The sequence below is a fragment of the Amphiura filiformis genome, chromosome 17 (assembly GCF_039555335.1).
Source record: "Amphiura filiformis chromosome 17, Afil_fr2py, whole genome shotgun sequence".
Lineage (NCBI taxonomy): Eukaryota > Metazoa > Echinodermata > Ophiuroidea > Amphilepidida > Amphiuridae > Amphiura > Amphiura filiformis.
This window is the reverse complement of record NC_092644.1, coordinates 43,500,858-43,527,557: the sequence shown is the minus strand read 5'-3', so window position 1 is coordinate 43,527,557 and position 26,700 is coordinate 43,500,858. Positions and strand designations below refer to the sequence as shown.

Sequence of the window (26,700 nt, the reverse complement as noted above, 5' to 3'; positions counted from 1 at the left end):
TTCTCTAGTCCTAGAGTGTCATGCCACTATAATTAGCATGGTCTGAGCAGTTGAGCACATTTTGTACAGGGATGTGCCACACAGACTTTTGGATGCTGACTTTCTCTAGTGTACCTACTTTTTGCTGTTATCAATGTACCAATATAATTCACACAAAAAAAGCACCCAAATTTGCTCTAATTGGGCGCTTTTAGGGGCATTGGTCTCCACTGAAAACCCACCCATAGACAAGTACCCGGTATATAGGGAAAATGTGCAATTTTTGAGAGCAAAATGTGCGCCAGTTTTCTTTTTTTCAAAATACCGTACATGAATTTTCTCCCCCAAAAGTTTTGATTTGCAATATTAAAAAAAAAATAATTTAATTTTACTTTTTTTCTTGCATTTTGTTTGCGATGTCCTATTTCCTATAATTTTTTCAACATGAAATTGTGTTGCAGATCATTATGGATTCTTTAATATAATAAGTGAAAACTTCCAAGTTTTTAGAAAATGAGTACTTGAAAATGGTTATTTTGTGAAAATATTAAAATTTGCGATTGGATCTATAATGTGCGATTATCATATGAAAAGCTTTGACTACAAAAACGATTCTCTTAACGATAAATGCATCTACGCACAGTTTCCACCTTGATACACCCGAGCACACAAATATTTCCAGCACAGCGAGTCTAGCCTAGTACGCAGTCTGTGTTATACTTATACTACACGGTTGAGTGCATAGCATCACAAGAGCTGTGTGAGATCTAGTGGAAAATAGGATTCTGTGATTGTTTTTTGTCAAAACCTCAAGTGTTCCCTTCTTCCAATCCATTTTGTTTTATATCAAACGAAAGCTAACACTTCCCCCTAAAAACACTTTTCCTCATTAGGTCAACAGATAACGCAATTCAATGTTATAGCAGGTGGATGTGGTAAATCTGTTGAAAACTACCTATCCAAGCACATTTTTTGACCAAAATGTAGGATTTTAAAGTCAGAACCTCAAGTGTTCCTTACAATATTTTTCAAACTTTATGTCATTTTAAATGAAAGAGCACAATTATATTGTCCATATACTAGCCTCATTTTAATGAGCAATGGCCAATTCTTTTTGAATTGCAAATCTTGTGCAAAAAGTTACTATTTTCGTCTGTTTTGTCATACGGTTGTAAATTCAATGAAATATGACATTGCTAAAGAGCACTCACAAATTGATATGACCCAAAAAGTTTATAAGAAAATAATTTTTTAATTTTAAAATTTTAAAATGGAATGTTTTAAAGCTAAAAGTGGACAAGCACACTTCATCTGCTCATGTTAAATGCTTGCTCAATGTTCTTCAGTATGATGGCATATTGAATTCCAAGCTCGGATTTATATATCTTCCAACCATAATTAACCAATCTTACCGGTTAATTAATGTTAATTAACCGGTTAATTAACCGTCATTTATAATTAACCGTTTAATTAAGAACACTGCTAATTACCTACCATAATGTGTTTCAAATGGATTTGATAACAGGTACCATATTGGTACTGGTCTACTCTAATCATAATCTATAATACTCAATTAATCTTGGGTTCACCTCAAGTTTGGTACTGACATCAATGCTTTTCCATGGTTAACCTGCAAGCATGCCAACAAACCACTTTTGTGCATGTACGCGCTGCACAATTAACTTTATGCATGTACGCGCTGCACAATTAACTTTATGCTTGTGATTCTATACTCCGACCAGTGAAATAAGCACCTGCGTCACTACCAAACTTGAGGCAAACCATAGTGTAGTAAACATACCTGTGATGGAGGCATGGAATCCCCCGATGCATCTGAACTAGATGAGGAAGGAGGGGGCGACAGTGGTTCACTCTTGATGTGTACGCCACCACCGACTATACTAGAGATGTTACTGGTTGGGTCATCATTGTTTAATTTCATCCATGGATCAACCAGGTCGTCTGTGAAGCAGGTGTTACTTAGTTGATTGCTATCCAGCTGTATGTCATTAGATTCCATGGCAGACTAGGGAAAGATGATGAGAAATATGATGAGTAAAGCCAGGCCCGCATTGAGGGGGGAGTACCAAAATTTCAAAATTAGTTTTTTACGCTTTTTCGGACAAGAAAGTCCACTTTTCACAAAACCGCCCCCCCCCCCCTTGGAAAAAAGTAAACTTTTTCAAAATCAGCACCCCCCAAATGAAATCCTGCGTACGGGCCCCGAGTATTGCATACAAGTGTGTTATATATTTACATGAGAGCACAAGTACAGGATCCTATCATTCCTTTACAAATAAGCAGCTCTAGATATGTAAGAATACAGTTTACCTTCATTTTCTTACTGAAATTTGAGGCCTTAAATATGTTTTGTTTATACTTTATGAACAGAAACATGGTAGTTTAGTGGTTACCACCCTGGTCATGTACTGCTCTTTGGGCCTCTCTGCTTCTAGAATCCACTGCCACAACAATTTAACTCAAAACTTAGCAGGCGTAGAATTTCATTCCACCTAGCAAGAATCCACATCAATTCTGGCAACAGCATGTTACAAGAATCTTTAGATTCTTCCCCATTTACCTTTAGAAGCGTAGGCTCAAAAAAACTCAATATATATTCACACAAATCAGTTAAAGAGAATTTCTGTGTGAATTCCGAATCTATCAATCTTGGATTCTTGCCAAATTTCTGAAGCTGCATGGAATAAGAATATTTGGGCGATGGACCTCAATGTGCAGTAAAACACAATGTTACTTTTAATAGTTATTTTAATATTAGCAGGCCCTATATGTACTGGATAATTTACATGCTTCATAGAAAATAGATGTTATTTTATTTGTTTGATTAACTGTTCCTTTGGTTACGATAACATATGTGGAAGTACAACAAACCCTTCTTACCTCCAAATTGGGTAGATCTTTGATGAGTTCATCAGCCTCACTGAGGCCATTTTGAAATCCATTGTACTGACACAAATCATCCTCTGGAAGAAAGAACAAAATATGAAGATTCCACAATATCAATTCATGTGTACTTGAAATTCATGGCAAAATATGTACATTTTGGACACCAATTTAAGTATATCATTCTACGGAACCTGAACAATTATTTCTTGCCATGATTCCAATTTCAAGAACAAGAATAAATACTCACCAGTTAAACTTTAAATTTAGCTTGTCACTATAATTTTTTGTATCTAATAAGTGTTATGAACATAAAATGCCACCTGGTGTTTTAACGGTATGAGAACAACAGCACATGTGCTTAACTTTTTTTAAACTGTTTTTTTTAAATAATTCATGTCTACATCTGAAAACATGATGATATATTATTACGTAACTTACAAATTGCTATTTAAATCAAACAGAAACACACATATATATAGACTGCAATATAGAGAAATACAATAGCCAATTAGTACTAATTGATTTCCTGCAGTCAAGCATAAAGCTACCACAGGAATCAAAATAGGAAGTAGTTTGCACAAGCCATAATCAAAACATTGAACAAAATAGTAATAATTGCAAATTATCAAATAACTTTATCTTTTTTTACAAATAACTATACTAGGAATTTTAATGGAATGAACAAAGCTTTCAATAGTTATACTAGATCCAACCGTGATCATCACATATTTCAAACTACAATGCAAACGCACGACCTTGGATACAATACTAACCAATCACAAGTGTGTTCGTATGGTTAAATTCACTTACGCTGGCATATATCGCGCAGTGCACATATACGCATGCAAAAAATCGTTACGCTAAGTCAGACTGTGTTCATTCAATTGAAATTACCACTGTAAGGAATGGGACACAAATTTGGAACATGGTATGATTTCTCTTACTAAAAATATATGCAAAGTGAAACTATTATTGATTTAAAAAAGAGTGAGTTAGACTAGCCTGTTTTTTACATCATACAAATGTGTTAGGCATAAATATTTCCAGTGGTTAATGTACAACCAATTAGCATCCAAAATGCCTTTTGTAATAATATAAATAAATTCACCATCTGTTGCATTGCTACATGACTATGGTACTTGATATCACTTAACTTGATAATTGATTGATAATTTAAACACAAATTTGTATTGTAATCTACTTCATGTTAGAATGTTAGTATTCGGTAAAAAAATCCAATGTATCCTAATTTGAACAAGAATCCAGGGTTAGAATTTTGGCTTTAATCCGTAAATCCCCCAATCAATGGGCTATTCCATTTAAAATCCACATCTCCCCTGAGGAAGATTTTGGAAATATCTTCCACAGGGGGAGTATGAATTTCAAATGGAATTAACATATTATTAGCACTAATAGCAGCTCCATTTGAAACTCACTCTCCCTCAGGGGAATATTCAGGTTGAATCTTTCTCAGAGGGTGTATGAAATTCAAATGGAGCTGCCTAATTGCTCATTCCGTTTGAAATTCATACTCCCCCTGTGGAAGATATTTCCAAAATCTTCCCCAGGGGTAGTGTGGATTTTGAATGGATTTAACAGGGGTAGAAATAAGGGACCATTTCCTGATAGCCATCCGGGCTATCTAGCCATTTTTTCTGATAGCCCTGAAGGAAATTCAATAGCCCTGAAAAAAGACATTGTTTTTGCGCAATTCAAACCAATCGTTTGTTCAAATATTCAGTTATTAGTGAGTGACCCTTACCCCCCCCCCATTTAATCAGGGGTAGCACTAGGTTTTAAAACCAGGGGTTCTCAGAACCCCTGAAAGTGTTAAAAATATGCGCTCAAATCCTAAAATGAAGGGTTCTTAATCTCGAATGTACCGTTTTAATTAATTGGTATCAGATTTTGTGATTTTGGTTACAAAGATGTGTTACCGGTATAGATTCATGGTATGAATCGTTAAAGCCCGGCAAAAAATGTGATCTCGCTTTTCACGCCACGATTCTCGCCTGTATAAACCAACTATCTCGCTTTTTAAGAAACTTCCCAAGCAGTTTACTTACTATAAAAGTGTTGCTTTATGCCATAAAAGTTCAGCGAATTCCACAAAATGCAGTAAACTTCGCAAAGTGCAGAATTCAACACCATTGGCACCACATGGAACCCATGCATTTCTCAATAAAAATGACATTTCATTGCAAATGAGTTCAAGTTTAGGCCAAATATTATGATATTTATTGAATTACTGGAGTATGATGACTATAAAACATAATTCAAGGGCAACTTTTTGTCATTTTTTTCTTCTACGGCCGATCATTGTGTTGTATTTCACCGATGGCATATCTCCACACACCACCCACAAAGCATTTCTTTCCGATCCCTAGAATTAGAAAATTTTCCAACTCATGTACGTGTCATCATTCAGCACTGCAATAACTTAGCAGCAGTGGTTCTAGACAATATCACAATCTGTGTAATTATGCCGGCGGAGTGTATTTTATTTCTATTTTTAAATTATGTTACAATGCTACGGTGACGTCACTTCAACAAATGTCGTTACATTGCATTTTATGTTACATAATTTCTGGACAGGCCGTAAATATTGGAGATCAAAGCTTTTATTTTTCTTTCACATGTTTTCATTTTTCTGCAAGATGAAAACCCATGTATTGACGGGCTACATGGAGATAAAACCCAATAGCCCGACAGAAAACCTAATAGCCATGGCTATCGGGCTATCGCTTATTTCGACCCCTGGGATTAGCCCAATTTACCCATTTTCATAAAAAGGAATTTGTGTTTATTCTCACAATTTTTAAAATCAGCAGATCTTTGATTTTATAAACTTCAATGCTTATATCAAATCTGTCTCTGCGAAATTCCTTTTGAAAAACCAGGATGGATTCTCCCCTTGTGTATGCCCAACAGAATTAGAACTCCTAGAATCAACAAATAACCCAGGTTTTCAAAAACATACTGTGCTATATTACCATTTGACACTGTTAATATTACCAGGGATATGAGACAAAAAATACCTTCATTCATTGCAATTACCGGTAATCTTCATTAGTTAAAGAAGGGATATGTCTCATATCCCTGGTTAAAGCATGCTCACATTTTGCTGAACATAAATCGAATAAAGAGGTCAACCTCTAAATCGAATAAAGTGGTGGACTTCTAAAAAAAATTTATGAAAATTAATGACAATGGAGGAAAGTGCTGTTTTTATGATCTAGTTAAATATAATAATCCTGATAATAATGGTCAACTATTTCCCATTACTCCTCTTGCCATCAGCTTCATAATTGTCACTTAATGATGATTGCAAACATTGTGATGTGATGGGTTCAATTATTATGGACGGTCAAGATGAGTCACCCATCATTGAAGGAATATTTGAATGAATGAAATTTACAATCATCATCTACAATGCAGTCAATTTTCATCTAAAGATCTCACAAAAAAGTAACTCAGCAATTATAAATATCATAAAATATATGCCTATTCAACAATTGCTTCAGGACGATTTAAAATCGTATGTTAACAATTTTTAATTTATAGAAAGAAAGATAGTTTATTTACAAGCATTTTGATACCACATTTGCCCAGTTGTGTTCAATATTTACAAAAAAATGTACACCACAGCAATGTTTTTTAAAGGGAAAAAACACTGAATTTGAAAGTTGCATAATTTAAAGTGATCAATGGTAAAAAGTTAAATGCAAGCATTGTGGCATGTAAATCCCGCTATTATCTTTGTACTGAATTCAAATAAAATATGCTGCAAAACTGACATGGGCTCTTGAAACCTTCACACAAGAATTACACTGAGACCACATACCGACCAATTGTGATAAACGAAGGGTCATAATTAATTTAATACTGGTACCAGAATAAAATTTTCTTTCTGAAATATCATTATAAAAAATTGTTTATAATGGCTGGGTTACTTTTTGTGAGGTCTTTAGATGTATAATTCTATTACCCCCACGACCCATTATTCAAAATCGCGCACTGTGATTTGTTTAAACACGTCACGTGAAAGACCATTAATTAGCAATAAAGTGGCCAGGGCAACAAACTTTATGTTCTTCTCGCATCACAGCGCACAGCAAAGCGCGATGCAGTATATTAGCGTCGTTACGCATTCTACGTACGCTTTGGCTACGCTATCACGTACGCTTTGGCTACGCATAGGCGCTCCACCTTGCGGTAAACAACTTGAAATATTTGGGCAAAAAATGTGATGTTTTCTCTTTAAATAGCACTATTTTGTGGTACCGGTAATAGAATAGATATAAAGGGTGCAGCATTATCCTTTACACACAAATAATGTGGCCAATAAAATAAGGAATTTTTTTACTATAAAACATTGAAAACCAGCCCTTTTTTAAAGGAAAAAATCACATAAGGTCCAGTTTTTTCAGTAAAAACATTGAAATCAACACTTTTTTTCATCCACCTTTGAGCCTGCCGCACCCTTTCCAAAATAAATCCTAACTACAGGCTAGGCCTGCAGGTAGGATATTTTAAAGCTAACATGTTCATCTTGACATTCAAGACGGTTGCTGGGAACTAGCAAAAACAGAACTCAAATCCATGGTTTCATTCGGAAAATATTGCTGTTTGATGGATCTTTTTCTGGCGTCAAACAAACAAATATTTCAATAACTGTTTTAACAAGATATTGAAATTTCATTTGTAATTTTGGTTATGTTGGAAACAGCCTACTCTGAATTTTGTATACATGTAGTACATGGCATTGTAAGCATTTTCAAAATAGCCAATTAATTATCACAATATCCCACATTTACACATACAGCGTAAAATGTTGCAGTGAATTTCATCAAATCGTCATCATATCCTGAGTACCAGTGCTTCACAATTCACATCGTCTTGCATAAATTCTTTCACTTTTGTGCATAATAAAATCAACTTTCAGAATCACAAGCACAAACAGTACATTTCCGTACCAGTAATTAGTTAATTCACTTTTTTCCTCACCTGGAAAATATACCGATGTTGAATTGCTATTTTCGATTTCACTTTGACACAATAGCCATGGTGACTCCCTATAGCTGTACGTATATGGATAAGAATCCATTGTAGCTTCCATTCATTGCATCTACGTCTTAATTTAGTCTCCCTACTACTGGTATTATGCAGGGAGTGATCAACCATCACAGCATCGCTACTAACTGAGCACTGCTGATGTATCACAAGAGGCGTTGCTAAGCAACAGTTGTACAAATTTCCCACTTTTTTCATTAAAAACTGCTCTGGTATAATGCTTATGCTGGTTGTGTATAGTAATGCATTATCTGATGGGTTTCATGCATGCACGCCACAAAAGGTTCATTTTCATTATAATTTACTTCTTCATGATATATACTGGTACCCGTATCAGAAAGCTTGTAGTTTCATGGTCATTAAAATTTACCAAGCAGTTCATTATTTTGTTAGGAATTTCTAGGTGTTACACATATTGGGTTATATATTTTTACAATTAGTTTATTTCTTATAATTTTTTTAGCTGCAGCATTTTTTTATATCAGTTAAATCCTGTGCAAGCATTTTGAAGTGAAATCGCATAAAATAGCAGTTTGAGAAAAAATCCAACTCTAACAATTTTGTGAGAAAGTATCTTTTTAAAAAATCTTTTTAGGAGGCTCAGTCATTTTGCACAAAGACTAAGATAAATGAATTTAAACAGCCACTGTCGGTAAGATTCAGACTCTTGTGATTCAAGTGCGTCATGGATTTTCTTTTAAAAAAATAGGATGATGCAACATTGGTCCGAGAAACTATCCCCAAAGTTTTAGCTTCCTCGCTCATTTCGTTTGTCCGAAAAAAAATAATGAAAATTTGGCCCCAAAAACATCGTTAAATGGGTTATCAATTAGCAGCGACTACAAAATTGTGCGCCAACGTTGACCCAGTAAATAGAAAACAGTTTTTGAATCCTTCTATGGGTGTCATTACAATTACACAAAAAAATGGTTGGGTCACCATTGGCGCATCGTAATAAACTAGTTTAAAATATTAGTGAAAAGCGCCCTCGTGTTGATTTCTATGACTTGAAACTCGTTGCGCCATTAAGCACCCATATAAAAAGCAAGCTGAAATGGATAAACTAATTACCTAAAAGCAATTGCAAATGCGAAATTGATGGGCGCTCGCTGGCGCTAGAAGAAAATTGGGGTCAAAGGTCAAATTTTCCAATTTTGTGCCATTTTCACGCCTCATTAATTTTGTGCGCCAAGGTCAAAGAACATTAAAAGTGGTGTTCAGTGGTAAAGAAATAATAACTCTAATAAAAGAAACAGAAACAAGCTTGGGTCCTGTTGGTTCACTATTTTTAATGATTTTCTAAATATCATCCTAAAGCCTAGTAAATATCATATAATAGGCCAAATAGGGGTTTCATCAATCTTCAAGCATCCACAACAGGACGTGCCAACAGATACCCATGGTGTTTTTACTTCATCCACCATATTTAAGTGTTGTTATTTGCATTTATGTAGAAATTAGTTTGGGCACATGTTGGCGCAAGGATATATTAGGGGTCAAAGGTTAATCCAAAACCATAAAGTGCTATTTTATATAGTTCATGCAACCAATATGCAATCTTCAAGCATCCACTACTAGATGTGCCAAAAAGTACCCATAATGTTTTTACTTCAATCAGTTCATCTAAGTGCTGTTACTTGCATTTATGTAGAAATTAATATGGGTTCATGTTGGCCCAAGGATATTTTTAAGGTCAAAGGTTAATCCAAAACCATAAAATGCTACTTTTTGATAGTTCCTGCAACCAATACGCAATCTTCAAGCGTCCACTACTAGATGTGCCAAAAAGTACCCATAATGTTTTTACTTCAATAAGTTTATCTAAGTGCTGTTACTTGCATTTATGTAGAAATTTGTTTGGGTTCATGTTGGCGCAAGGATATTATAAGGGTCAAAGGTCAATCCTAAAGCACAAAGTGCAACTCTTTTGCGAGTTTGTGCAACTCTGAAAATGTGCAAACATTGTCCCAATATCTACCTCAAATGGAGTGTATATTTGCTTGTTAAGTCTTATGGATGCTCATGGCACAGTGCTATTTAAGAATAACACTTTTTACTGTTGAATGCAGAATGTGTATAAATCAAAACTTACCCTGCATTTTCAGATCATTTGACAATCCACAACAAACCAAGTGGAAGGTACACATTTTAAGTTTTCATGGTTTACAAAAATGTTCTCCAAAATATTATAAGCCTGCACATGTTATAAGTAGCCTATAAGTATATTGATTCATTGCAGTCAAAATGCAATATTGTTCTTCACTTATTATACAATACAATGTACATTGTAAGCTTGCACAACTTCTGCATTTTAAATAAAAATGCAGAAGTTGGTCTCATACTTGTAATATTGGGCTCTTTAAATATTCATATAATGCCAATATTATCCCAACTTCAAGGCTTTTTATGAAGAAATTGAATAAATCGAGTTGGCATAGGTAGTGAAAAAATTATGGGATCTTGTTGGCATTGAAATTACCAACACTCAAAGAATGCACTTTGTCATATTTTGAGTTTTTGTATTGACCTTTGACCCTCAAAATATCATTGCGCCAACATGAGCCCAAACATATTCCTACAGATACACAAGTAATAGCACTTGGATAAATTAAATGAAGTTATAACACCATGGGTACTTGTTGGCGCATCAAGAAATGGACACTCGGAGATTGCATATTGGTCACACAAACTAACATAAAAGTAGCATTTTGTGATTTTGAATTGACCTTTGACCCTTAAAATATCTTTGCGCCAACATGAGCCCACACTTATTTCCACAGAAATGCAAGCAACAGCACTTGAATAAACTAACTGAAGTTAAAACACCATGGGTACTTGTTGGCATATCTAGTGGAGGATACTTAAAGTTCACACATAGTACGGCATGGCATATTATTTACTGTTTACTTGCTTTAAGATGATATTTAGAAAATCATAAAAAATACTAAACCAACAGGACCCAAGCTTTTTACTGCTTCTTTTAGTAGAGTTACAGTTTGTTTACCACTGAACACAAATTTTTCTGTTCTTCGACCTTGGCGCATAAAATTAATGAGGCGTGAAAATGGCTCAAAATTTGAAAATTTGACCTTTGACCTCCATTTTCTTCTTGCGCCAACGAGCACCCATCAATTTTGCATTTGCATTTGATTCTAAATAATTAGTTAATGCATTTCAACTTGCTTTTTTCGTGGGTGCTTAATGGCGCAATGAGTTTAAAGCCACAGAAAACAGCACGAGGGCGCTTTTCACTAATATTTTAAACTTGATTATTACGATGCGCCAATGGTAACCCAAGAATTTTTTTGCATCATTGTAATGATACCCATAGAAGGATTCAAAAACTGTTTTCTTTTCACTGGGCCAACGTTGGCGCACAATTTTCTAGTGGCTACTAATTGGTAAACCATTTAACGATGTTTATGGGGCCAAAATTTCAATAATTTTTTTTCAGACAAAGCGAAATGAGCGAGGAAGCTAAAATTTTGGGGGTAGTTTCTTGGACTGATGATGTAGCATCTTATTTTTTTAAAAGAAAATCCATGACGCACTTGAATCACAAAGTCCCAATTCGGTCCCATTCTTACTGACAATGGCTGATAAGTAGATAGTATTCCACTAACATTTGTGTGAAAATATAGCAGTTATTAAATCAATCTGAACTAGAGTGCAAGTATACATCAAACCAAATGGTTATGGACTTTGGTTTCTTTTAAAATTTTTAATAATGAAGCATGCTTTCAAACTTATTGTTGGTCAAAATAAATTATGAATTTCAGTAAAATTCTGAATTTGGAAATGACATATAATTCTGTAAATATAATTCCCGAAGTTTTTGTGATAAATGATGACAAAACAGTCACAATTTCATGTACCGGTACCTACAAATAATGATTAGCTAAATATCATGATCATTTTATTCCCATTTGCCATACAATACATACATGTACAGGTCTTTTGGGAAACATCATGTAGCTTCAATTACGAAACGTCAAATGCAAATATAGTCACAAATTTATCAAGGGGTATAATACCACCTTAAAAGGTGATTTAGCTCAGCAAAAAGGCCATTCCACGACTATGTCGAAACGTCAAATGCAAAAATTTTATCAAAGGGGTGTAGTACCACCTTAAAAGATGATTTTGACCGATTTTTAAGAGCTCAGCAAAAAGGCCATTCCACGACTATGTCGAGGTTGACCAGTTTTCGACCACTTGGAGCTATAATCATAGAATTTAGTCTTGGGACAGTTTAGGACCATGAACTAAAATCGATCCTTTTATGGGGGAGTTATCAACACCATAACAGCCTTTTACACAAAAGGGTTTTGACAGGAATTAAAAATTGACGAAATAAACGGAATCGGACAGGCCATAACATAGACCTGAAAAGTTTTTCATAAAAAATTTATAAAATAGGGTAGGGCTATCACACCTGACAAAAGGAGACGGTGTGACTGTTTTTTTGTTTTGTGCTCCCTTTTTGGAGACCCAAAAATAAGGGGGGGAGACCCAAAAATAAGGGGAGACCCAAAATAAGGGGGGAGTCCTTTTTGGCAAATAAAAAGCGGTCAGTCCTTTTTTGGCAGGGCAGGCCATTAGACCTCAAATGCTGATGACTTCTCTTTAGGTCTAATGGCCTGCCCCATTTGGGGGAGGGGTGTTGTTTAATCAATGTAACAATTACCACACTCGGATAAACATAGTTAACGGTATTGATACTGTAAAATAGCTTTCTTTTAAATGTTTGATCAAGAAATCCATTTACGATCTACATGATGACACGATAGTTACTCTGTGATAGAGATCTATAGACCATGGAACTTCAACTACCGTATTCATTCCAATAAGCGCCCAGGGCGCTTAACAAAGTCATTTTGGATGGGCGCTTATTTTTCACCTGGTTTACCTAAAAGGGGCATTTATTAGAGATGAATTTACGTATGTTATAAAAGGGTCCTGAGGCTGAGACGTTCAAGTTTACACAGGACTTGTAGTCTTCCAGCTATTTCACTGTATCAATGCCTTTCTGTCACTTCAACATTAATGGTACCCTTAAGTGAATTGAAAATACCGTAGGTGGGCACTTATTGGTGCATGGGCGCTTATTGGAACGAATACGGTACTTCAGTTAGTCAATTGTCACCATTTTTCAACCGTATTAAAATAATTCTTTGTGAAGTTTAATGTTACCGAAATTTATTTTGATGACTTATCTGTACCTTCAGAGTAAAGTTTACTAATTTTTAAACAATTAACCATGCTAACAATTTGCTGATATGTCATTTGAACAACTTTTTGGGCGCTATACTTGAGTAACTTGGCGTGATCAGTGTTTACTTCCAAAATTTCCATTGCTTTCCACTGATTCCAAGTCACCAGATACTACAACTCATCTAAACTTAGCACTATTACCAGTACAGTTTAGATTAGATTAGATTTATTGTTATTATCTTTTCACTCATTACATGATACAATAATAATACAAGAATAATACATAAATAAAGAATTAAATAATAAACTATAAAAATACATAATACAACGACGAGTGAAGGAATTACAGTCGAGGCCCAGACAGCCCTCGAATTAACCCACGGCACCGACGGCATATTGCCGTGGGTGCCCACCCCCATTGCCGCAATGCCCTCAAAATATGTCCTTTACCGACGGCAGTCACTTGCCGTGCCCATAAATGCAGTTGCCGTGGGTGCCCTAGCCGGCCAGCCCTGTCCCTTCATTATAAAATCATTAACAAGTACTGGTTAAATCCCAGCAAAATTGTGGAAAATTAAATCGAAAATCTTGAACACGATCGCTATTTTGAGCATCGTAACCCAGCTATCAATCACAGTATACACAATAGTTTGTTGTGAATTAATATTCATTACCCCTACGTAAGCTTACATATTCAGCCAATCACATCGGCTTATACATTATCTGGTTACTAGAAATCTGATTTCATTTTCTCGATTGGTCAGAGAAATACCTTCAACGTACTATCGACCAATCAGAAACGCTGTTAGTAACTATAGCGTCCTTGACCTCGTGTCGTGAACAAAATCTGAGCGCTGGGCAAATCAATTGTTCTCTCGATTATGAAACATTGACTTCCCATTGCAAACCGATGGCGATACCCTTCCGGTATCGTCTTATCTTGTACATGTGAGCCCATCTCTAGATATGTTTTGCACAAAATAGTTTTTATCCCGTAATTTGATCAATATTATTACCAAAGTTACAGCTGTTTCATCGCTACATTTCGAGTCAGTTTTGCAGCTCAGAACTAGGGATCGCAAAATTTAAGTAAATTAAACTGTATTATATTTTCTTTACTAATACTAACTAATACAAGGTGGGTGGATGAGCTCTGACAATTTGAACTTATTATAGCATTCTATCAGCATTTTTCTTCAACAAGACTCTCAGCACAGCTGTTATAATGAGTACTCTCTTCATATCAGTACTTTTGGTAGCTTCATTTCAGCTTAGACTACATCAACTTGGTGAAGGTCATAATCTGGTAAGCTTACCTGACTGCGAATTCTGCACCCTATCACAGCTCACCACAGGTCAGGCATAGACATTGCAAATTTTCATGGTACAAAATATTTGCATAGCGTGTAGCCTATTATGCTAACAGTTCGGCTACGTTCCAGTTGTTGCTCTTGGCGGGGGATGTCCACCAAAATCCTGGACCTCGTCAGGAGTGTGCACATTGTACCAAACCAATTTACAATAAGTACCGAGTCCAATGTACATCATGCAGTGATCATTTCCATCGTGCTTGCAGTGGACTGTCTATGCATCAGTTTCGCTCCCTCGGCTCCTGCTGGACTTGCATGTTGTGTATTTGCACACAAGGTCTCCCACCACTAACTGACTCCTTTTTTGATTCGACATCTACGCTTAACTTGTCCGTGTCTACATGTAGTGAACCAGGCTCTTCAGGATCCTTTCTGTCAGTTTCCAACAGCTCCATTAGTTCTGTTGCTGACAGTAGTAACAACAATATGACTTGCTTTTATTTGAATACTCGTAGTACCAAGAACAAAACCGTTGATCTTCAAGCCATTGTATACAGCCTTGATTACGATGTTATCTTAATTACTGAATCTTGGTTGAACTCAACTATTCCTGACAGCTTTATTCTCCTTCTGGTTATGTTGTGTACCGAAATGATCGTACCGGTACTCGTGGTGGTGGGGTGTTGATTGCAGTGAAAATGGACTTGCGCGTCTCATCGCCATGTTGAGTTAGAAACGTATCCTGAGTCGTGTGTTGTTGAAGTAAATCCACAGCCAGGGAAAAGTGTTCTTCTCTCCGTTGTGTATCGTCCACCTGTGTACACCAATGCTGGCATGGAGGACATGGATATGCTGAGTTCTTTTATTGACTCTATTCAATCTCATCAAATTAAAAATAAAATTATAGTAGGTGATTTTAATTTGCCACGCATTAATTGGACACTAAGCGAATATACTAATGACAGTAGAGTACTTGAAAGAGAATTTTGTGATGTTGCTAATGCTTGCTATTTGCACCAGATGGTGAATTTCCCAACTAGGTTTAATAAAGATGGCACGGTAACATCCTTGATCTTGTTTTGCTGTGGGATCCTACTCTTGTTGATGATCTTAGAGAAGGGTGTGATAATATTGGCTCGGATCATACTGCCATTACCTTTTCAATTCCCATCTTGTGCAAACGTGTCAAGCAACCAAAGCGCACCGTTTACAATTTCAAACGAGCCGACTGGTCTGGCCCAAAAAATGCTCTCCTTTCTCACTCTTGGAACTTGGACGACAATGACATTGATGTTTTATGGGACAATTGGAACACTAGTTTGTGTGACATTGTTGATACGTTTATTCCTAAGGTGCACTGCAAAATCCAAAACTCTGCTCCTTGGATTGATTCAGAAATTATTAATATTGTGAAGAAAAAAGAACGTGCTTGGGTTAAGTTTAAAAAAACTGGCAACAGCACTTATTGGGATAAATTTCGATCTTTGCGTAAGCAATCCAAATCCCTCATCAAGAGAAAGCGTGCCGATTTTCTCTTTGAAGTTAGAGACTCACTTAGAGACAACCCAAAGAGGTTTTGGTCATTCCACAAGATTAAAACCCTGGTAAAATTCCCCATTCAATTACATACAATAATTCCACCACCAGCATTCCAGCTGAACAAGCCAGTCTCTTCAACAAATATTTCCACAGTGTGTTTAGAAACAAAGATTCCTTTGACATTGCTTGTATATCTGATAATAATAATGATACCAATAGTTTGTGTTCTATTTTATTTTCTGCTACAGACATCTTTGACGTTCTGAGAGCATTGGATCCAGGCAAGGCATGTGGTCCGGACGGTATTCCAGGCAAGTTGTTGCGCGAGTGTGCCTTTGAGCTGTCGCACTCCCTGACTGTCATCTTTAATGCTTCTCTACAGCAAGGCAAGGTTCCATCCGCCTGGAAGTTGGCAAATGTCACACCAGTGTTTAAGAAAGGGGACAACACTTGCGTTGAAAACTACCGTCCAATATCACTGCTCAGCCTGGTTTCCAAAGTTCTGGGAACGCTGCATCCACAAGAAAATATTGCCCTTTTACAGCCAATTATTTCCGATGGGCAACATGGCTTTATGCCCAATCGGTCTTGTGTTACACAACTTGTTGATTTTACCCAGTATCTTGGTTCTATCTATGACAGGGAGTGTGACACTGATGTTGTGTACCTGGACTTCTCAAAGGCATTTGACTCGGTCAACCATTCCAAGCTTATTGAGAAGCTCAGGTATGCAGGCATCGGTGGCTCACTCCTTGCCTGGTTCAACAATTATTTGGAGGGCAGATTGCAGAGAGTGGTCATCAATGGTGCTCATTCTGACTTATTACCAGTCACATCCGGTGTCCCACAGGCTCTCTATCCTAGGGCCCTTACTTTTTGTTATCTTCATCAATGACATGCCATCCTGTGTCTCACCTGAGACACGCATTGCTCTCTTTATGGATGATGCAAAATTATATAGAACAATTTCTTCCATTGATGATCAAGTGGCTCTGCAAAATGACCTCAATGCTCTGAATAACTGGAGTAAAACATGGGATATTGATTTTAATGCCAAAAAATGTGTGGTGCTTCAGGTCAAAACTGCAAACGTCACCATGTTGATCCTGTTGATTATAAACTTGGTAACCACAATTTACTTTCTGTTACTAGTCAAAAGCGATCTTGGTATCATGGTCACTAATAATTTGAATTGGAAAATGCATATTAATCATATGATTTGCAAAGCTAACCGTATTTTGGGCTTGATCCGTCACACTTGCAATGAGGTAAAAGACCCCTTACTCGTAAAATTCTTTATTTGGCTCATGTCAGACCTATTTTGGAATACGGGTCAGAAATTTGGAATCCATCTACAAAGGGTCTCATTACTGCCATTGAAAGAGTTCAAAGGCGTGCTACCAGATTTATCCTTCAAAGTTCTGCCCCCTATGAAGAGCGTCTTACAGAACTCAACCTTTCTAGTCTTGAGGACCGTCGCAAGTTTAAAGATAACATCCTGCTCTTCAAGGGTTTACATGGCATGTCTTTTATCTCATTGCAAGATAGAGTGAATTTCCGTGGCACTGAATCCATTTCTTTAAGATCTTCTGACTCACCTACAATTATCCCAAATAAGTGCAATACCAATATTTTCAAGCAGACATTTTTTAACCGTGTGTACAACTCCTGGAACAACCTCCCTGCTGACGTTAGGAGCGTTCAAATTTTCAAATATTTCAAATCCGAGATCCTAAATTACTACATCTCAAATTCACCTGTCAGTATCCATAAATAATGTCATCGGGTTTGTTCATAATTCACAATTTGCAAATGTTTCTTCTGTACATGTCCGGAAATGCTTAGGCATGCCTCGGTGGCGTTTCGTGCTGCACTGTGGTACGTTCTCAGATTGACGCCACCAACGTCAAGTTCCAGCAGGAATCAGGCGAGGAGTGTGAGTGTGATCAGTCAATTTGATATGGTGCTACGGTGTGGTGCGGGCGTCATTGGGGTGTGTAGGGGATCTTTGTGCCGAGGTGTTCTTGGATTTGTGCTTGGGGAACATTTGCAAATTGTGAACTTGTCAGTTTACCTACCTTGTGCAATTTCACTAATGTTTATTGAATTATGCGATGTCTTTACGCTATATTTGGCAACTCAATTTTAGTATTATATTGTATTTTTAATGTATTTTATAGTGTTTTTTAAATATGCTTATAATTATGTACTGTGTAATTTTAGTTCTTTTATTTTGGTGTGTGTATAAGGGCCCCCATCCAGTGGGCCTGCGTGCCTGTTCGGGGTTGCCCTTTTGCACCACACACCGCATTTTGATATTTTGTGCAATAAAGATATTAAACTAAACTAAAGCAGGTTTTTTAAGCAATCAGGTTAGTTTTAGTGTAAAGTTGAGAGTCAAATTTTTCTTTGGTGTCGAATTCAGCTGACGGTAATGCATCTATTCGCTTTTGAAAAATTGCCTTGGTGCCCTTCTCAAATTTTCAACAGTTGCCTTGATGCCCTTTTGAAATATTACAAATTGCCGTGCTGCCTTGCCTTTTCAGTGAAAATCCACGGCAATTATCAACTTGCCCTAAAAAAGTTGCCGTGCCCCTTCAGATCCTTAATTCGAGGGCTGGGCCCAGAGGCCTGTAGCTCTGCAACCCCTTGATACAGGTATATCATATATGGCATTTATTCAGTGCCAGCGCCGCCGCCAAGGGGGGGGGATGGCGTTACCTCCGGGCCTGGGGTCCTAGGGGGCCATAAAACAACAAAGAAAGCATACAAGTTTAAGGGTCTCATAAAAGCAAAGAAAAGAGACCTGGGGGAAGGGCTGTATAAAAAAGGGCCCTGACATTCATTTTACCCCAGGCCCGTAATGGCTCTCGGCGGCACTGCATTTATTTGACATGGCAGCAGGTTGGTAGGCGACAAAAGATGCGAGTCCAACCAACCGTCATGTCCATCAAGTTCAAAACAGGGTTGTTGATTTTTTTTATTTAAAAAATTTTTTCAAAAAAATCAGATTTTTTTAATTCTTCATCAGATTATTTTGATGTAAGGGGGTACTACACCCCTGGTCAATTTTGTGTCTATTTTTGCATTTGTCTCAAAAATTATAGCGCATTGGTGACAAGTAAGATACATGTATTATAGGGGCAATGACTACAACTACTGCACTGAAAATTCAGCAACTCAAGGCAAGTAGTTATTGATTTATTGATCAAATATTGGTTTTCCCTCATTTTTGACTGTAACTCCACAACTGCTGTCTGTGTTGAAATAAAATTTCCAGTGCAGTAGTTGTAGTCTTTGTCCCTATAATATACATATCTTACTTGTCACCAATGCCCTATAATTTTAGAGAAAAATGCAAAAATAGGCACAGAATTAGGCAGGGGTGTAGTACCCTCTTCAATTGATTTTTTGGATTTTTTGTATGGTCTGTTCTATGGATTTCCTAGGTTAACATTATTGATTCCTATACAATACAAACCAAGTGTAGGACTGTAGGTACTCTGTGATCCATGGATATCAGGGTTAGGATGTGGGTACATGTACAAAGTCATAAGGTTGCAATGTGCGTCAATGTTACAACCGTTAAAATGTTACAACATTTAAATGTTATGATGCATTAACAATGAATGATATTTCATCATTTTATCCAGGTTGTTTAAATAATAAGAGGATCATTGTCATTTTGACATTGACGCACAGAAATATCCCACTTTTGTGCGTCCAGATATCTCCTGAACTATATATTTACATAGAAGTGACAAGTGAGTATTTCATAATTTTCATAACTTTATTACATGTATGACACCTTGGATAATATGGAAAAAAAATGAAATATTGTTAATTTTTTATGTCATTTTGTCTTAAATTGTAACGGTTGTAACATTGACCTTGCGTTACAACCGTTACTGACATTGTAACCATCTCTTAGCCATGGTACAATGTATGGATCAAACAGTGTCAGTACCTGGTTTATTATGAAGCAATCAATGGTGTTTAAAACCTAAAAAAATTAAACCAAAGACCATACACAGTCAATTTTTCAACGTTCAGTCTTTTATTCATTTTTCGTCCTCTTGTGCGTCAAGAACTGTCAATACAACAAATATGTTCAATGCATTTTGATATCATTAATAGAGTATGGCATGAAAACTATGTATCAATTTTCATATTAAGGGGGTACTACACTCCTGTGGTAAATTTGTTACTATTTTTGCATTTTTCTCAAAAATTAATAACACACTGATAACAAAAGTTATGTATATTATTGGGGCAAGGAATCCAATTACTACACTGAAATTTCAGTGAATCAAGACAAGCGGTTCAGTAAATATGATAGGAAATGAGGTACATCCTAGCAGTACCTCATTTTCTATCACAAGTATCGAACCGCTTGTCTTGGGTCACTGAAATTCCAGTGTAGTAATTGGATTCCTTGCCCCTATATACATAACTTTTGTTACCAGGGTGTTATTAGTTTTTGAGAAAAATGCAAAAATAGTCACAAATTTATTGAGGGGTGCAAACCCAAAACGTCTATAATTCAGCAAATCGTCTAGTATTGGAGATTAGATATGAATAGGGTATTAAGGGATCCAAAATGAGCGTTTATTGCCTTTCGACAGTATTTTTTGTGGGACATGAGAGCACCTCAGACCTATCGAATTGCATTCTGAATACGAAGCATGTCTTTCTGATATCAAATAATTTTTTTTTTTTAAATCACAATATAATACAAATTTTATGACATTTTATAAAAATTTGATATTTTCAAATTTTTGATATATAACAGTCCTCGAAGTAAATTATATAAATCTAATGATATATTCTTAAAGTGTATGTAGCAGGAAGGAAAAGCCGATGGTCAATTGAAAATTTTGACCTTTCATATTGAAGATATGGATTTTCCCCCAAAAAGACCCTAATTTTTTTTTTGTGTTTTGGGAAAAAATCCATATCTTTAATCTGAAAGGTCAAAATTTTCAATTGATCGTCGTGACTTTTCATCCCACCTACACACACTTTAAGTATAAATCATCAGATTTATAAAGTTTACTTCAAGTACTGTTAAATGTCAAAAATATCAATTTTTAATGATTTGCCATAAAATGTGTATTAAATTGCGAATTTCAAAAAATCAAAATTATTTGATATCGGAATGACATTCTTCATATATTCAGAATGCAATTGATATGTCTGATGTGCTCTAATGTCCCAAAATAAATACTGTCCAAACGCTCATACCCCAGCCCTTAAGCTTTTGTTAAACTGACACTGGACAAAATTATGGACACAATTATAGACACATTCATGGACTGCTAGCTCCCAATTTACCAGCCCAAATGTTTTGTTGTCGACTTTTTCTGAAGATCACTAACTATTATTCAATGTTGATTGTTGCACAACTACATATGTAAAATTACTGTTCAAATAATACTATTTAAACATACATGTACCCCATTGAAATCCATGCTTAATGTTTGTTAGCAATTCGCTGAACTGGAAAATTGCTTCTTTTCACTGATTTATAAGAACCCATGTTTGCTTCTTATTCCAGAATCACCCATGTGTAAAATGCACCCAATGCCGTTTTGGGCTTAGTGTCTAATATTGAGTCTATTTATCAGACTACATTTGAGGTATACTGACCATATAGTGGTCTAAATTTGTGTCTATATTTAGTAGTTAATCCCTCATTGTTACTGCTAAACCAATTCTAGACGTTTTGCTGAAATATAGACACTTTGGGTTTGCAGTTCGATACTTGTGATAGAAAAATTGATTGCTTCATAATAAACCAGGTACTGACACTGTTTGATCCATACATTGTACCATGGCTAGGAGATGGGTTACAATGTCGTAACGGTTGTAACGTGCGTCAATGTTACAACCGTTACAATTTAAGACAAAATGTCATGTCTAAAAAATTAACAATATTTCATTTTTTTTCCATATTATCCAAGGTGTCATACATGTAATAAAGTTATGAAAATTATGAAATACTCACTTGTCACTTCTATGTAAATATATAGTTCAGGAGATCTCTGGACGCACAAAAGTGGGATATTTCTGTGCTCAATGTCAAAATGACATATAACTTACAAAATGAACCAAATAATCACAGTAAGGTTTTGTCTTATGATTGTCATAGTTCCTCTTATTATTTAAACAAACCTGGATAAAATGATGAAATATCATTCATTGTTTTAATGTTTCATAACATTTAATGTTGTAACAGTTGTAACATTCTAACGGTTGTAACATTGATGCACATTGCAACCTTATGACTTTGTACATGTACCCACATCCTAACCCTGATATCCATGGATCACAGAGTACCTACACACATATACCCCCTTAAAAACACAAAACAATGTGCAAAATTCAATTTTTTTTTAGGTCAACCATGAATGATCCTAGCAACGCACTGAATGGTCTATTGTTCTATTGTGTCCGATTTGAGCGCTGACATATTGGAAAATGTTGCCAATCAATATTCATGAGAGTGTACATTCAACGTCCAATTTTGAAATTAGGTGACTTGTGCTTGGCAGGTGTAAAATACATCTGACTGGGCGTTTTAAATACGTAACGCATAAAGGCATTGGCATCATCGAATGGCTGCCTATAGTGCTGTTATAGTGTTAGGCCTATGTGTGTGTGTGTGTGGGCGGGGGAGGGGCTGTGTTTAGTTTCTATAATAATTATTATTATAAGGCCTACATTTATTTGTCATTCATTTCTTTTCCTTTCTCTGTACTTGCTATAGTATCACTCCCTCTTCTTATCGCCCTTCCCTTCTCCACCCCCTCTTACGTTTTGTCCCCTCTCATTCCTATCATTTTCCTTACCTTTCTATTTATTTACGTCTATTTATTTATTTCTCTTTATTTCTTCCTCTTTCTCTCTTCCTCCAGTCCCTCTCATTCTTCATATCCCTCCTTCAACCTCATCCCTCCCAAGACCTCTCACAGAAGAGCTGCCCCCTTCAGTACGCCACTGATTATGACATTCTCCTTCTTAAAATAAAATAAAATAAAATCTCAATTTGTAAAACAACTTTTATATAGGCCTATACCGGTATACTTATTATATGTTACATGTATCGTAGCTCCCGGGACGTAGCTATTTAATACCATTATAGACATGGCAGCCATGATGTGTAATCATTCAGCAGGCGCATTCAATTTATTTTTATGAAGTGGGGTGACAACGAACTATGCATTAGCGGCTAATGTGTGCCTTTTGTGCTTACGGCTACTCAATCACACCCTTGGGTTTATGTATAACAATAGGTACTTTTCATTCCATTAAGCGCTTTCACGCGACTTGCATTTGATCACTTATTGACAGTAGCCTCCTAGGTAAAGCGTTAATACACTGTCGGGTCAGCTTACCGATTTAATGGTGGAAGCCCTTTGTCCCAAACAAAAGGTACCTTTCGATGAATAGCTTGTCAGATTTCAAATCGGCACAAGGTTTCAATGCGTTACGTAATATATTTCCTCTCCATCTTATAATAGCTCCATGGATCCTAGCATTTAGGTCTAGGTCCAGAGACACTACAAATACGGTATATATTTAATCAAATACAATGTATCATGAAGAAATAAAGACAAAATAATCGGCATAATTCCAGTACAAGATGTTTTTATGCAAACGGCACAGTTCACCGCATTGGAAACGCACTGCAGCCTCCTCCTGTTTATCTCTCGTTGAAGAACTGTGTGACGATGTCTGAGCATGCGCAGTTGCAATTTTCCGAAATTGCGAAAGGGCTTATTGCAGACAAACGGACACAATTGGTTGAAACGCCGCTGCGGCAAGCGGCAGGAAAGTATGCTGGAGGCTATTAGAGGTTCTTTTCATGCTGAACACAATGGCGCTATTCACAACATGCAATACTCAATCGTTTAGCCCGAAGAGCATGATAAAAACATTGTCTTGTTACGACAGGATTACCTAGTCGCTTGCCAGACCTATATACGCCGTACCTCTGTATATTAAGGACTGGCTTAGTTCGCAACACAAACTTATAAAAAATAACGGGCAAAACAGACACATCATTTACATTTTTTTGTATCGGTATGACATTTTCGTATTAGTGCTGCCCTATCTAAGTTTGCACTGAAGTGCCATCTCAGTTTTGGTGCGCCGATGTGGATCATGTGTTAATGAATTTTTATTATTCTGGATAAATAATGGGGTATTAATTACAATTACAAGCATAAGAGTTTAGACAAGAAGTACAAGAAGCTGTGTAATTAATATTATGACAAACATGCAACTATTTAAGCTACAGGAGCCTTGTATTTTTTAGTGCAACGTTGCACTAGCTTTTTACACTTCATCCCATACTGTTGTGCAGAGCTACTACGGTATGGGTTCCTCGTACTAGGACTGGCTTACGCCATTTTGGATGTCAATGGGAAATACACACTTGACGATTTGTGCCGGTTAGAAACTTGAAAAAAAATCTTTAAAATTTCATCAATGTATATGGTACCAACCTTATTGTGCTTGCTAATTTAAGACTCAGTTGAAACAAAATTAAGGATCGAATGCATTTTAGTTTCCAAAAGGGCAAAATTATCGTCAAAGTTCTCCCAAAATCGGCACCCTTGCGAACGGTTCAGAATTCGAATCGGGAACGAAAATATCCGATCTTAGCGATCAAAAACACAAAATTACAACTTTAAACATACTATTGGCAAAAAACATTGTTACCAAACAATATAGAATAGAAAATTTGACATCATTTTCTCAAAATATTGAAGAAATTTGCTCACTAGACATTGAAAAAGTACGCAATCCAATTCCCGTTCAAACGCGTGGGAAACTGAAAGTGCATAATCCCCGCTAGGATTACCCGATATTGCAGTACAGCAAAGTTCTGTTGGTAAAGGAATTCCTGTTATTGCGGGACAAAGTGAGTATCAGGCATGAGACTGCACTTTCCTATAAAAACTGAAAAAACTGAAAATGCGCGTGAAATTGGGCAAAAAGTACCAAAAACAGGCTGAAATTAAATAAAGTTGCGGAAATTTTGACTATAAAAAAAACTGAATTCAGTTTTTAAACTGAAAATTCTCATGCCTGGAGTATGTCTCGTAAAAACACCCGTACTGAAGGACATGATGAGGGACTTGGTTGGCCGTTTTAAAGCTTACACATACAGTAAAGCGTTTTGGGTCAAGCTGGGAGAAAAAAATCCCAGGTCGACCTAAAATATCGTATCGCACACGATAGACCACCTAAGTTATCGTTAATCGGTTTCTCCCAGGTCGACCGTAAATTTTGGGTAGCCACATTCGGCCCGAAAACGCCAGGATTTTTAGCCAGGCAGGTCGACTACGTCCACGACAAGCATGCAAATAGGCCTACATGTACGTGCCCCGACCATGGAGATATAAATGGCGAGTATAAAAACCATTGTACAGCGTTCAGTCATAACTGTTGCAAGCGCCGGTGACTTTTACGATATCTGTTTGTCTTGGCATCTAAATTAATTCACAGTCATAGACATAGGCTAGGCCTACTCTGTATTCGTATTTTAAGTAGGCCCACAGAGGCAAATTTAAGGAGATATATCATACTTCCAAGTTTTCTAAGTTGCGTCAACACCGTCATGATATAGGCCTAGGGAGCTTACATCCAAATTCGCATGGACAGTACTGCGAGTCTGCGACTCAATGTTTCAGACTTGTGAGAAAAAGAAAGTAATAAATTATGAGAAGAGGTCACAAATTAGGATCAATTAAAATAATCCAACAAAGAATCACCCTGCCTAAGTGCGGGCCTAAGTGCCGGACATATGCCTGCATGTTTTATACTTGATTATTATCCACCACGAAAGGAGTGCCAATTTCTATTAGCCTAAGCTGTCTTTCTATCAACAAGCGCGGCATCTCCCATCTTGACCAATTCGGCTACAGTAAACAGTTACAACCATGATACGACGGTACGTGGGCATGCATGGAAATTTAACTGCATTTTGGTAAGTTTTCCCTTGAAAAAATAATTTCAGGAACAATACAGAATAACTATGATAAGTGTAGGCGCCCTAGGCCTAGTATTACAGCTCCTGTGGGCATTTATTAAAAAAGGCAGATAAGGGCAAATGAAGGGGGGATGGGCATCATTTAAAAGGCTCACGGAAATAAACAACACAGTACACAGACATCATCAAATCAATTTTAAATATGTAAAAACAACATTACTAACCCCAATCTTCAGCAGAGAGAAAATTGTCAGTAAGAAACTGAGAATCGGCTTCGTATATGAAATCCAACGCCATTTCTAAGCAGGAAATCACTGGCAAAATTGTCTACAAATTACAGAGAATTCTGAACCTTCGGGAAAAAAAATTGCCACATTGACCCAAGGTTGCCAGTCAGTAAAATGTTTTTGTTTGGTTGATTTCATAATTAGTGCACTCAAACAAAACAGAGAAATCCAGCACTGTTTCAAGTTTCAAGTTTTTATTTGGAATTCACTTTTACATCAGCGGCACTCATCTATCTGATGGTGCATCCAAGACATTAAATATACAAACAAAGCTTAATAATTATCAACAATTATATAACAAAGTAAAAATATACTCAAGCAAAGGGTACATATAAATAATCTAAAGTGAGGAAGAGGGTTAAAGAAAGAGAACGGATGAAAGAAAGAAAGA

General features: G+C 36.5%; 1 protein-coding gene across 1 annotated transcript in view; it reads right to left on the bottom strand.

Moving 5' to 3' along the window:
* LOC140137843 (cyclic AMP-dependent transcription factor ATF-6 beta-like) overlaps nucleotides 1–26,405 on the bottom strand; it is a 38,938-nt gene extending 12,533 nt beyond the window's left edge. Inside the window, exons 1-3 of the mRNA XM_072159637.1 lie at nucleotides 26,247–26,405; nucleotides 2,881–2,963; nucleotides 1,781–2,005 (exon numbers count right to left, since the gene is read on the bottom strand). Coding sequence (XP_072015738.1) covers nucleotides 1,781–2,005; nucleotides 2,881–2,963; nucleotides 26,247–26,319 — 381 coding nt within the window. The 5' untranslated portion in view covers nucleotides 26,320–26,405. The remainder of the gene's footprint in view (nucleotides 1–1,780; nucleotides 2,006–2,880; nucleotides 2,964–26,246) is intronic.
* Nucleotides 26,406–26,700: the final 295 nt, after the last annotated feature.